Below are 12,707 nucleotides of genomic sequence, written 5' to 3'. Positions count from 1 at the left end.
GAATACTTATAGGTATCAGTAGGATTATGGTCTATGTGAGACTCTATCTCAAAGTAACCAGTGCAAAAACAGTACATCTTAGTGCTTGTCTCAAACACACAAGACTCTTGAGTTTATTCCCCAGAGCCACCACGTAGACTAATCTGCAGACTGATTCCTAATATGCATGGCACCAGGTGCTGTGGGAAGAGATGAGACACAGTGACGGAGCCCTCAGGCTCTCATTTGGTACCTAAGAGATAGCTTCCATTGTTCCCAAGATGATGGACACACCTGAGACCACCTGCCCCCCACCTGCCAGCAATAGATAATACATACGGCTGCTCAAATTCATGTAACCTCGTGTTTTTCCTTACAAATAAGCACAAATAAAGAAACAAAGCCCAACAAGCTCAGCTGGGATGGAGACAGGAATTGGTCAGAGAGAACAGATGGGGATCCTCTGGTACCTGGGGCCCCATGACTCAAGACTATGTGAAGCCAAGAATAAGCAGGCCTTAAGCAGAGGGCACTGCCAATGCACCTCCTCCTCAGACTGTGCAGAGCAATTTCTGTTCAGAGACCTCCCACATTTCCCCACCCCATCAGCTTAGCCTTTCCCAGTCACTAACCGGCAGGTGGCTATCTCTTTAGCTCAGTGCATCACTCTCTCAGAAAGAGAAATAGGAAAGGCAAATCTAAAAAGACTGAAGAGAAGCAGATTATGCCTCCTAGGGGCTGAGGTTAGAATGGGTAATAATGGTAAATGAGCATTTATAGAAATGTTCTAAAATTGGGGACAAGTGAAATGGTGAATACCATAATCCTAGCTCTCAGAAAGCAGAGATAGAGAAGATCAGGGCTGTAGGCCAGCTCTGAAACCATATCAAGAACCCATCTCAATCATCAAGCTAGGTATAATCGGGTACTGGTGCCTCATGCCTATAATCCTACCTACTCAGGAAGCTGAGATCTGAGAATCATAGTTTGATCCTCATCAGATTACAGGAAGACAAATCCAAGAGCCTCTTATCTCCAATTAACCAGTGAAAAGCTGGAGTAAAGATGTGACTAGTGAGAGAGTGCCAATCTTGATTGAAAAAAACAAGTGAAGCATGAGGCCCAGAGTTCTAGCCCCAGTAGCAACAGCAAACAAAAAACAACTGGTTAGACCACACCTAAAATCCAAGCTATAAGAGACATAGGTAGAAGGATTAAGGTCTGAGGAAAAAGTGCAGGATTCTATTCTATCCAAAAATTAACTGTAACAAAAAAGGACTGGGGGCATGGCTCAATGACAGAGCAAGAGCACCTGCCTAGCAAGTACAAGGCCCTGAGTTCAATTCCTCCAAACATCATTGATTGTATACTTAAAAAGACAATTCCACAGTACGCAAATTATGCCAACAGAGTTGTTAATTTTTAAGTGCCTCCCTAACTAAAGTCTAGAGACACAGTTTTGTTGAAAACATGAAAAAACAAATAGATGATACATGTGTTCAGAATTCCTTCAACTTTAATTGTGAGAGTAACACTGGGCAGCCATGAGGATAAAATTCAGTCCTGGACGCAATCGCAAGGCTGTTTTTTGTTTTGTTTTTGCTTTTTGGTAGGTAGACATGATCGAGTGCTTTCTTCCATTAGTACAGGTTGTCAAAAGTTGCCAAAATGTCCTCATTCCTCGATTGTCTCTTTCTTGCCAGTCTCTTGTCCTTCAAAGAGAGGGTACCTGGCCTCCACGTCTGCCCACGTGATGCTGCCATTAGCCAGATTGCGGACCACGATGGGCAGCTCAGACACCTGGATGAGGAGGAACAAAAAGTCCACTTTAGAGTTTCAAAAAGAGATTCTCCCTCAACTCTGAAATCACATAGACAGCCAAAGCCTGACTATGAGATGACAGGTCCCTCTAAAAATGGAGTCTCAGCTGAAAGCTGGTGGCTCACGCCTGTAATTCTAACTGCTCAGGAGGCTGAAATCTGAGGATAACAGTTCAATGGCAGCCTGGAGCACCAGAAAACCAGGAAATGGAGCTGTGGTTCAAAGGGAGAACACTAGCCTTGAGCAAAGCAGCTCAGGGACAGCACCCAGGCCCTGAATTCAAGCCCCACAACCAACAACAACATCAAAAAAACGGAGCCTCAATGTTTCTATGATGCGCTGACCCTCTTTGCTACATTAGACCCCCTCCTTCATAGCCTGGGCTCTACTCATCCCGGCCTAAGCTCCTGCTCATTCCAGCACACACAGTTCACCAGCTCCTAGTAATCCAATCCTGCACAAAGCAGTCCAAACTCTCTTCCCTGTCACTTGAAGTTACTTCACATGTGTTAAATTTAACTCCCGAAGTCAACAATGTAACTCTTAGAGAATGAAGGGCCAGCTCTTCTCCTGTTGTCAGCAAATGCAGCCTGTCCTCCAGCAATAGTTCTGCTGCAGCAGAAATCCCACTATCTGTCCCTCTTCACTTCTGATTTAGCGAGTTTTGGGTGGAGGTCCTGTCATCAATCTAACAAGTTCCCTGGCAATGCTGTGAGTCACAGCTAGATGAGAATGAGAATATGAATCCAAAGTAGCCAGCTCTACAGCTTTATGGGAGTGAGCAGGTAGTTGCAGGAGGTTGTTTTTATGCTGGTCCTGGGGCTTGAACTCAGGACTTGGGCATTGTACCTGAGCTTCTTTTGCTCAAGGCTGGTGCTCTATCATTTGAACCATAGCTCCACTTTTGGCTCTTTGGTGGTTAATTGGAGATAAGAGTTCCCTGGAGGGTTGGGAAGGTGGCTCAGTGGTAGAGCGCTTGCCTTGCATGCATGAGGCCCTGGGTTCGATTCCTCAGCACCACGTAAGCCGGAAAAAAAAAAGCCAGAAGTGGCACTGTGGCTCAAATGGTAGAGTGCTTGCCTTGAGCTGAAGAGCTGAGGGACAGTGCCCAGGCCCAGAGTTCAGGCCCCACGACCGGACCCAAAAAAAAAAAAAAGTTCCCTGGATGTTCCTGCCCAGGTTGGTTTCAATCTGGGATCCTTGGATCTCAGCCTCCTGAGTAACTAGGATTACAAATGTGAGTCACAGGCACTTGGCTAATGGTTTTTGTTTCTTTATTAAAAAAACAAACACAAGCCAGAATCAGGTCTGTCTCCAGGAAAGTGAAGTTGGACCAGGCAGCTTGTGCCTGTGATCTCAGGAAACCTTATGCAGGCAAACTGAGACTCAAGTACATGGCTGGGTAGGAAGAGAGACCCTATCCTAAAATAACCTGTGGAAAACAGGGCTGAAGCATGGCTCTGCAGTATCATGATAGCCTAGCAAGCAAGCATGAGGTCTTGAGTTCAAATCCCAATATCAGCAAAAAACAAAAAACAAGCCCACCAGAAATCTAAGCCCTGTGAACTCCGTTGGGGGGGGTGGTAGGGGAAGCAGTTTTTACCTTTATTTTCCCTACTGTAACTTTTTATGTTGAGTTAAGCATGACAGGCAGTAATAGATACCTGTTCCAAGTTAACAAACCAGCCCAGCGCGTGTCGCTTGCTGCCAAAGCAGCTTTCCCCTTTGTTGTTTGCCCCCTCCCATCAATCCCATCAGTAGTTCACTGAGTGAACTACTATTTGCACAAGGTTTTTATATGCACATGTAGATGCTCCTATAGAGATACAAAGAAAAAAATGCCTAAGGCCCTAAAGGCTTGCCAATAAAACTATGGCAACAGCCTCAGGCGGTCACATTTCTCCTGCCCAATAAAGAAACAACTATAAAATCAAACTGTCAAAGCCTGAGCCCAGAGCAATCCAAATGCTATATAATATTAGAGGAGCACTAATGGGTATTTTCATAATTAAACCAAATGTCTTTGGGAACCTGGGCTTTGTCTGATACAAGCTTATCATTAAAACCACAAAGAAAAAAAGCAACAGAAGCATAAATCTATCAATCTCCAACTCCAACCAGGAGATGCAAAGCACAAAGCTAAGCAAAACACAAAGCTAAGCAAAGCTGAAGATGCCAAACGAAAGATGTTACCTCTGCCCTGATCTGACGCATGGAGTCTCGGTCCCTCAGAGTTGCTGTGTGAGGGGTTTTGTTCACTGTGTCAAAGTCAATGGTGATGCCGAAAGCCACGCCAATCTCATCGGTCCTAGCGTAGCGCCTTCCAATGGACCCAGAGGAATCATCCACTTTATGAGAAACACCATTCTTGGTCAAAGCTTCCGCTACCCAAAATAAACATAGTATGTTTAAAATAAAATAACATAGAAAGTCTTATCTTCAACTGAGTGAAGTCTGACAAGCCCAGAAAACTTATGAAAGGCATCAAAACATGAGAGTAACAAATGCCAGGTAACAAGTATAAGAGGAACCAAACTCCTGGAGCTTGAGCCTCTGCACCCAATGGAGCAGAGTACTGAAAGGGGAGAAGAGGCGAAGTGGACAGTGCTGACTCCACCACCGCCACCTGCCCAGGGCTGAGTGGCTCAGCAGGGGCTGCCCATGTGCCAACTCAGAAGTAATGGCAGTACCACCGGACCCATTGCCCCTTTTGGCACTGAGGGCTCATGGCTACTGGTCCATAGCAGTACCACTCTCCCCTGGGTCCCCAGGGGAAGTCTGCAACAGGGTCAGTGTGAGAAGCCAGGGTCACTCTCAGTCAGACTCTTGAGTCCCTGACTCACCCAGGGCCAAGATACCTTGCTCAGGTACCCTCTTCCCCCAGTAACCAGTGATGAAATCACTCCACCCGCAGTCACTGGGTCTGTGTGAGGGTGTCACCATAGATTCACTTACACAATTCCTTGACAAATGGCATGAACTCCTGGTTCTGGCTCAGGGGAAGGACGGAACACTTGAATGGAGCCACCATAGCAGGGAAACTGAAGAACTAGATGGTTTAAAAAGAAAAAAGTCCAAATATGTTAGCTCATAAGTATCTGAATGTCAGTGTTCCCTGAGTGCATGCATATGTAAGCACAACCTCACCATCAATGATAGAAAAATGCCACAGAAAAGCAGCAGAACAACATAGAAACCAGAGGAGAGCCAGAACCAGAAGTACCTGACTTCAGCTCTGAATCTGACCCAACTTGGTTAACTGTGTTAGTTTCTTCACATAAAAGGCAGGTCTATGCCACCTGCTCCACTCTCTTCCCAGGTCTGTTTTATATAAAGTCCAGTAAAATGAGTGAGCTCTGAGTGTCCTAGAGAAACCTCTCACTTCTTTCTTTTTTTTTTTTTGTCAGTCGTGGGGCTTGAACTCTGGGCCTGGGCGCTGTCCCTCAGCTCTTCAGCTCAAGGCTCTACCACTTGAGCTACAGCGCCACTTCCCCTCTCACTTCTTTCTATGGGGCCAGCTAATGAATCCCCCCAAAGCCAAATAACAAATAAAATATAAACTCCTTAAGAAAAGACTCCATGAGTCAATGAAAGCAGAAAAGTAATTAGCTCACAGAATTTTGGTACAACAGAAATAGTACAGAACAAACCCCTCACTCTGCACACCTATCTATACTGAGAAGTCCAGCCTCCCACACTGCTCCCACATGACGCTTCTGAGTAAGCTGAGCTCAGAGACAGAAAATGCTCTGTGCAAGACAATCTAGCTGGCCATTTGGGGTTAGAAATGAGAGCTGAAGGCAGTTCTTAAATAATATTTATATAATACTTGAAAGGTAAGCATAGAAAACTTGGAGGGAATCTGTCATATAAAAACAACCTATGGTAGAGGTTTAGTTCCAGTTGGGTCCCCACTCCAAGTTTAATTAACCGTAAATGCCAAGCAATGATGACTATTCTTCTGTGAGCCTTGTACTCCAGAAGTGTGCACGTGACCACCACAGAATGGTGGGGGCCCCTCCTCTCCTCTACCTGCATCATTCTGCTTCCTAGAAGACAAGCAGTCTTTCCAGAAAATATACTGCATGTGTATGTGTGTGTATGCTGGTCCTGAGGCTTGAATTCAGGGCCTAGACACTGTCCCCAAGTTTTTTGCTCAAGGCTAAATAAAACTCTACTACTTGTGTCACAGCTCCACTTTGGCTTTTTTGGGCGTTTTTTTTGGTGGTTAATTGGAGCTAAAAGTCTTATGGACTTTCCTGCCCAGGCTGGCTTCCAACTGTAATCCTTAGATCTCAGCCCTCTAAACAGCTAGGATTATAAGCATGAGACACCAGCACCTGGCTAGAAAATATACTTTTTAAATTTCACTAGCAATGTTTTTCTATCAAATTTATAGGCAAATGGATTAAGAAACCGTGTTAATAATTTAGAAACATTTCTGGCTTCCTGCAGCTTAATCAAATTTTTCTTCATGATGGGATTCTATGCAATTCATAAAACACTGTGGTAATTTATTCTTGTTTAGCCCTTATGAAATGCCTATTAAAGTTCATGTCACATCAATCATGTTAGATTCAAGGGAACAACTAAAATTTTTTCTTAAAACCTTTTTTATTAGGAAAAATAACCAGGAAAAGCTCAAAGCAAATCTGGCATCTAAAAAGAGCAGCTACTGTTACGTGCATCACCATTTCTCACTTGTACACCTAGCTGGTACCCAAACCCAGGATTTTACTATCACTGCTCAAAGAAGGAAGAGCTGATCCTTCACATCAGGAAAATTAAAGTGATTAAAGAGATTAAAGTGCAACTTCATTAGCCACATATTAGCCAGAGCCTTTAAAACAGTGGTATGGAATCACCCCAGCTCATTCTTCATGTCTCAATGCCCTGGAAAGAACCAGGTTGCCATCCAGCACTGAGCCTCTTAGCCAGCAAATCTTCCTTCAACTAACCTAAGCCTCTCTTTGCTAGCCATCCTCCAGACTGATTCCCCTGGAAATGTCCACCTAGAGGCTCAAGAAGAACAATTTCTGCAGACAGAGGTGAGTATGGAAAAGCAAAGCATGGCAGAATGAAGAGGTAAGAATGAGGAGAGACCTTGGCACAGGCCGAAATTTTCTTAATAGAGACTCAAAAACACAACAAATCAAAGAAAGGTTGGACAAATGGGATTGCATGAAGCTGCAGAACTTCTGCATGGCAAAGGACATAGCTAGCAAGATCAATAGAAAGCCCACGAATTGGGAGATCTTCACTAGCCATACAACAGACAAGGGTCTCATATCTAAAATATACCTAAGAACTCAAAAGATTAAATCTCCCAACAACAAATCGTCAAAGAAACAACTTCCCAATAAACAAGTGGGCTAAAGACTTAAAGAGAAACTTCTCTAAAGAGGAAGTAAGAATGGCCAATAGACACATGAAGAAATGCTCAACCTCTCTAGCCATAAAAGAAATGTAAATCAAAACAACATTGAGATACCACCTCACCCCAGTCAGAATGGCTATAATCAAGAATTCTAATAACAACAGATGCTGGAGGGGATGTGGACAGAAGGGAACCTTACTGCATTGGTGGTGGGAGTGTAAACTTGTTCAACCACTTTGGAAAGTAGTATGGAGGTTCCTCAAAAAGCTCCACAGAGAGCTCCCCTATGACCCAGCAATCCCACTTTTGGGCATTTACCCAAATGATCACAAACAAGACCACACTAAAGATACCAGCAGGACTATGTTTATTGCAGCCTTATATTTACCATAGCTAAGATATGGAACCAACCCAGATGTTCCTCAGTGGATGAATGGATCAAGAAAATGTGGTATATACACAATGGAATTCCATAATTCCATCAGAAAGAATAACATCGCCTCATTTGTTAGGAAATGAAAAGACTTGGAAAAAAATTATATGAAGTGATGTAAGCCAGACCCAAACAAACATAGGTCCCATGTTTTCCCTTATTTGCAATAACTACTATATGTCTGAGACAAGCAGAAAAGGTCAGGTAAGTTGATGCTAGGTGAAATGAACCCCAAGACAAGTATTCAAATGTTTTTTCTTTCATGCGATTGTTTCTAACATATTTATAAGATGATTTCTTTGTTGCTTTGTATGTCCCTCCCCCACAGTATAATCCCTATTTTTACTGTATTTGATGTTGGTATAATTTGGGGAGGGGAAGGGAAAAAACAAAGTGTTTAAATAATAGGGATACAGATTGACCCATTACAACAATGAGATGTTCAAGACGATATGTCAAAAAACGAACTTTGCAGTTTAGGCAGGAGGGGGTGGGGTGGGGAGAAGGGGGTAGCTGAGGAGGTGGGAGGGAAGGGATGGTAGGGGAAAAACAGGAGGAGGCAACAATGCTGGATAAGAAATGTACTCATTATCTTGCTCATGTAACTGTAACCCCTTTGTAAGTACTTTCACAATAAAAAAACTTAATTAAAAAAAAAAAGAATGAGGAGAGAATGGAAGGCATGGGGCCAGGATACAGATACATCAACATCAAAAGAAAAGTTGTGAGAGTTGATGAAGCTTCCTACAAGCCTCTACATACAAGTCCTGGATGCCAGGAGAGCCATCTCCAGGTATTGTCATTCAATTTGTGATCCGACCATCTCACAAACTGAAATCATGTGGGGTTCTTACTCACAAAGCAAAAAAAGCCCCCAGGCCCCTGGGTGTCAGACATAAAGAATCAATTTCTTTTTGTGTGTGTGTGGGGGGGGGGAGGTGTCAGGTTGTAGGGCCTGAACTCTGGGCCTGGGCCTTGTCCCTCAGCTCTTCAGCTCAAGGCTAGCGCTCTACCACTTGAGCCACAGCGCCACTTCTGGCTTTTCTCTTTTTGCTTATGTGGTGCTGAGGAATCGAACCCAGGGCCTCAGGCATGCAAGGCAAGCGCTGTACCACTGAGCCACCTTCCCAGCCCAAGAATCAATTTCTTAAAACTTCATCATGTATATCTCTATTCTAAAAGTACCAAGAAAATGTTAATGTGGGTTGTGACAGTTTGAGTACTGTATGAGTACATATGTCCAGTCAGGTGGGTTTTTTCTTTCTTCTTTTTTTTGGCAGTACCGGGGATTGAACTCAGCAGCCTCATGCTTGGTCTACTACTTTTACCAGCATCACTTATTTCCAAGGGAAGGTCTGGCTTTATGCCCAGACTTGCGACTTGCCTGGGATCCTACTTGTGCCTCCCTATGTCACTGAGGATGACAAATATGTGCCACTGGGCCCAGCCATTGTGCTTTTCCTGCAGCTAAGACAACAGGTAGATGCCACAGAGCCCAGCCAGTGGTGGAGATGAGGTATGCCTGAGCTGGCCTCAACTGTCATCCTTCATCTCTGCCTCCCCAGCAGCTAGGATTACAGGTTTGAGCCACTGTGACTAATGATGTAGTCAGATTCTATGGGCCTTCTCACAGAATTGAATTTGATGAAATTTTTTGTACTCCAACTTTCTCCTTTAAAGGTGTCATGTTTCCAATTTTCTTAAAACAAGAATGCAGCTTGGTGCTGGTGATTCACACCTATAAACCCTAGCTACTCAAGCGGCTAAGATCCAAGGATCACAGTTCAAGTGATGGAGGCTCAAGTGATACAGCACTAGTCTTAAGAACAAAAACTCAGGGACAATGCCCAGGCCCTGAGTTCAAGCCCCAAGACCAGCCCCCTCCCCCAAAAAAAACCCACAAACCAAGAATGCAGAAAGTATCATTCTGTCTATTAATCCAATATAGTTCTCTAAATACATTCTGTCTTAGACTATACAGACAGCACAGGCAACTAAAACAAGAATAAATCGTACTACGGAAAGTTCAAGTAGGATAAACAATCTGGCTGGGAAGGTGGCTCAGTGGTAGAGTGCTTGCCTTGCATGCATAAGGCCCCGAGTTCAATTCCTCAGCACCACATAAGCAGAAAAAGCTGGAAGTGGCGCTGTGGCTCAAGTGGTAGAGTGCTAGCCTTGAGCTGAAGAGCTCAGGTACAGCGCCCAGGCCCAGAGTTCAAGCCCCACGACCAACAACAAAAATAATAATAAAATAAATAAATAAAGATAAACATTCAGTGCACACATCATTAGTCCATCACAGTGACTAACAACTAAGTCGTCATTCCTTACCAATGTCTTTCAATAAATGTTACGGTCTGACACTACAAGAAGGACTCACAAGACATAGTGGCTCACCGTTCTCTGCTCATCCCCCTCTCGGATGTGGAATGTGTGTTCAAGCACAGTGTACATGATCCTGCCCAGGCCAAAGGAGGGTTCGATGACACTTGGGACAACTTCTTCCACTGAAGAAAAGAGAAAATCAATGGCATTGTCTCATATACCACACATCTTCTCCCAAACAATCCTTAGTTCTTAGGGTATCTCTATTCTAGATGCATCTGATCTCTGTACATCAGAACACTGACAAAAAGCTATTCGCTGGCAGGAAATAAGACACATTTCAGGAGAAAGTTGGAGTACAAAAAAATTCACCAAATTCAGTTCTCTGCTAATAGAGCATAAATATGAAAACTTGAGTTACAGGAGCATCGTTCTTGTTGGTTAAGTAATAAAACTGCAGCTGCATGACTCCTACTATCTGCCCTGTCTCTCCAAAATGCCTAAGAAATTGAGCTTTCATTAAGACTTCGATAAATTAAAAATTACCACCATAACTGACATAATTAACAAAAATAATTCCTACCCAGGAACCACCTATGGCTCAGGCCTATAATCCTAGCTACTCAGGAGGTTAAAATCTAAGGATAGTGGTTCAAACCCAGATAGGGTAAGAAAGTCAATTTATCATCCTCCCTTCTCTATCCCCCTGCCCCCCAAAAATCTAAGCTTAAGTGGAGCTGTGGCTCAAATGGTAGAGTACTAGCCTTGAGCAAAAGAGCTTAGAGACAGCATTCAGGGCCCAAGGTCAAGCACCAGGCCTGGCATCAAGAAAAAAAAAAATCCTACATACAAGTATCCATGGTTCACGTTTTGACTTTTTGAGCTTGTTATCTGGTGTGAACTCATTTGGGAGCCAGGTTATCATGGCTGTCTCTAACATTCTGGAGTTAGGAGGCCCCTTAGAGGTCAAATTCCATCACATATTATTTCCAGGGGCCCTACAGCCCTCCCCACTGGTGAGACAACCTATGTTACATGGGGAGACCACATTAACTTTCATTTTGAACAGCACTAGGCACTGTCTAGCATTAAGTTAACTGACTGAGCCCTTTATGGGACCAAATCATTTGTCTGAGATAAAGGAGTCATTATCATGTTGCAACCAAATGTTCCTTCTCCTGGTTATAGTGCATTTTGTTTTGATTGTAACTTCTCCACACTCACCACACTAAAGACACATCCTAAGTTGTAGTAATAAGTCTGCCCACACACTATAAAATGAAGAGTAATGACACATTTTAGAAATATAATCAAGAAGTCCAGGAAATGAAAACATGTTTTTGTTGTTGTTGTCATTGGTAGTGGTCGTATTTGGTTTTACTTTTGGAATTTCTATTTTAGGAGGACAAAGGAGAGGTGCAGAAAGGGAGTGAGGAAGGATGAACAAATGCAATCATACTATTCAATATCCACTATGTGGAAAATAAACTATGCAACTCATGGGCAAGGGCAGGAGGGAGAAACTGGGGAAAAGGGAAGGAAAGGGAGACATTGCCCAAAAAGGAAAAGCAGCCAGGTGCTGGTGGCTCACACCTGTAATCCTCGCTACTCAGGGAGCTGAGATCTGAGGATACCATTGCAAAGTCAACCCAGGCAGGAAAATCTGTGAGACTTTTATCTCCAATAAACCACCAGAAAATTGGAAGTGGTGCTAGGGCTCAAAATGGCAGCGTGCTAGCCTTGAGCAAAAAAGCTCAGGGACAGCACTCAGACCCTAAGGTCAAGCCCCATGACAAAAAAAAAAAAAGTATTCATTACTTGACTTATGGAATGGTAACCCTCTGTACAACACCTTGATAATAACAATAATAAGATAGTATCTAAAAAGAGGATTACAAGGCATTTTCTGCCCATCCTGCTGTATCTGAGTTACAGTGAAATTGAGCTCTGCAGAAGCTGCACTAAGAGGACAACAGACTCAAGGTCATAGGAGCCTCTCCTCAACCCCAGCCCTGCTCACTGGGCCTGACACTGCCTGCCAAAAACAAATGCAGAGGCAGGTTGTCTCATTACCAGCAACAGCTTATGACACACCTACCACTGCTTCTAGGAGCTTCATTTCAGCCATATGTTACAAAATACATCATGTAAATCTACATAATTTGTTCTACAAAAAAAGCAGTGGTTTTTTTTTAAGGATCATAAAAGGTCATAGATTTAAATGTCCCTTTTTTTTTTTTGCAGTTCTGGGGATTAGGCAGGTGCTCTATCGCTTATGCCATGCCTCCAGTCCTTTTTTCCCTTGGTTATTTTTGAGGTATGGTCCTACCCTGGGTTGCTGGAGATTGTAGACACAGGCCATTGCACCAGCACTGCTTCCACTAGAGCTGGATAACAGGCACGTTTCACCCAGGCATTGAGATAGTCCCACAAACTTCCTTTTTATTTATTTTATTTTATTATTATTTATTTTTTTGCCTAGGCTGACCTCATTATGATGCTCTGATACCTACCTCCCAAAGTAGCCAAGATTACAGGTCTGAGCCACTTTGCCCAGCCTAAATGTTGTTTAATATGTTATTTTGTCAAAAAAGGCGGAAGCTCTAGGCTCCATGTTTTGCTCAAGAAAGATTTTCCTCAAAGTTACAAAAAAGTTTTTAATCAAAACTATTCTTCCGGGCTGGGAAGGTGGCTCAGTGGTAGAGCGCTTGCCTTGCATGCCTGAGGCCCTGGGTTCGATTCCTCAGCACCACATAAGCAAAAAGAAAAAAG

The 12,707-nt window shown here is 43.5% G+C and overlaps 1 protein-coding gene across 1 annotated transcript in view; it reads right to left on the bottom strand.

Moving 5' to 3' along the window:
* Positions 1–1,468: 1,468 nt before the first annotated feature.
* Positions 1,469–12,707, bottom strand: part of Gars (glycyl-tRNA synthetase) — a 48,960-nt gene continuing 37,721 nt past the window's right edge. Inside the window, exons 14-17 of the mRNA XM_013035156.1 lie at positions 10,008–10,117; positions 4,756–4,849; positions 3,994–4,184; positions 1,469–1,779 (exon numbers count right to left, since the gene is read on the bottom strand). Coding sequence (XP_012890610.1) covers positions 1,654–1,779; positions 3,994–4,184; positions 4,756–4,849; positions 10,008–10,117 — 521 coding nt within the window. The 3' untranslated portion in view covers positions 1,469–1,653. The remainder of the gene's footprint in view (positions 1,780–3,993; positions 4,185–4,755; positions 4,850–10,007; positions 10,118–12,707) is intronic.

This window comes from Dipodomys ordii, unplaced genomic scaffold, assembly GCF_000151885.1.
Source record: "Dipodomys ordii isolate 6190 unplaced genomic scaffold, Dord_2.0 Scaffold205, whole genome shotgun sequence".
Lineage (NCBI taxonomy): Eukaryota > Metazoa > Chordata > Mammalia > Rodentia > Heteromyidae > Dipodomys > Dipodomys ordii.
Note: the sequence above shows the minus strand (reverse complement) of the source record. Positions and strands in the feature narration are given on the sequence as shown.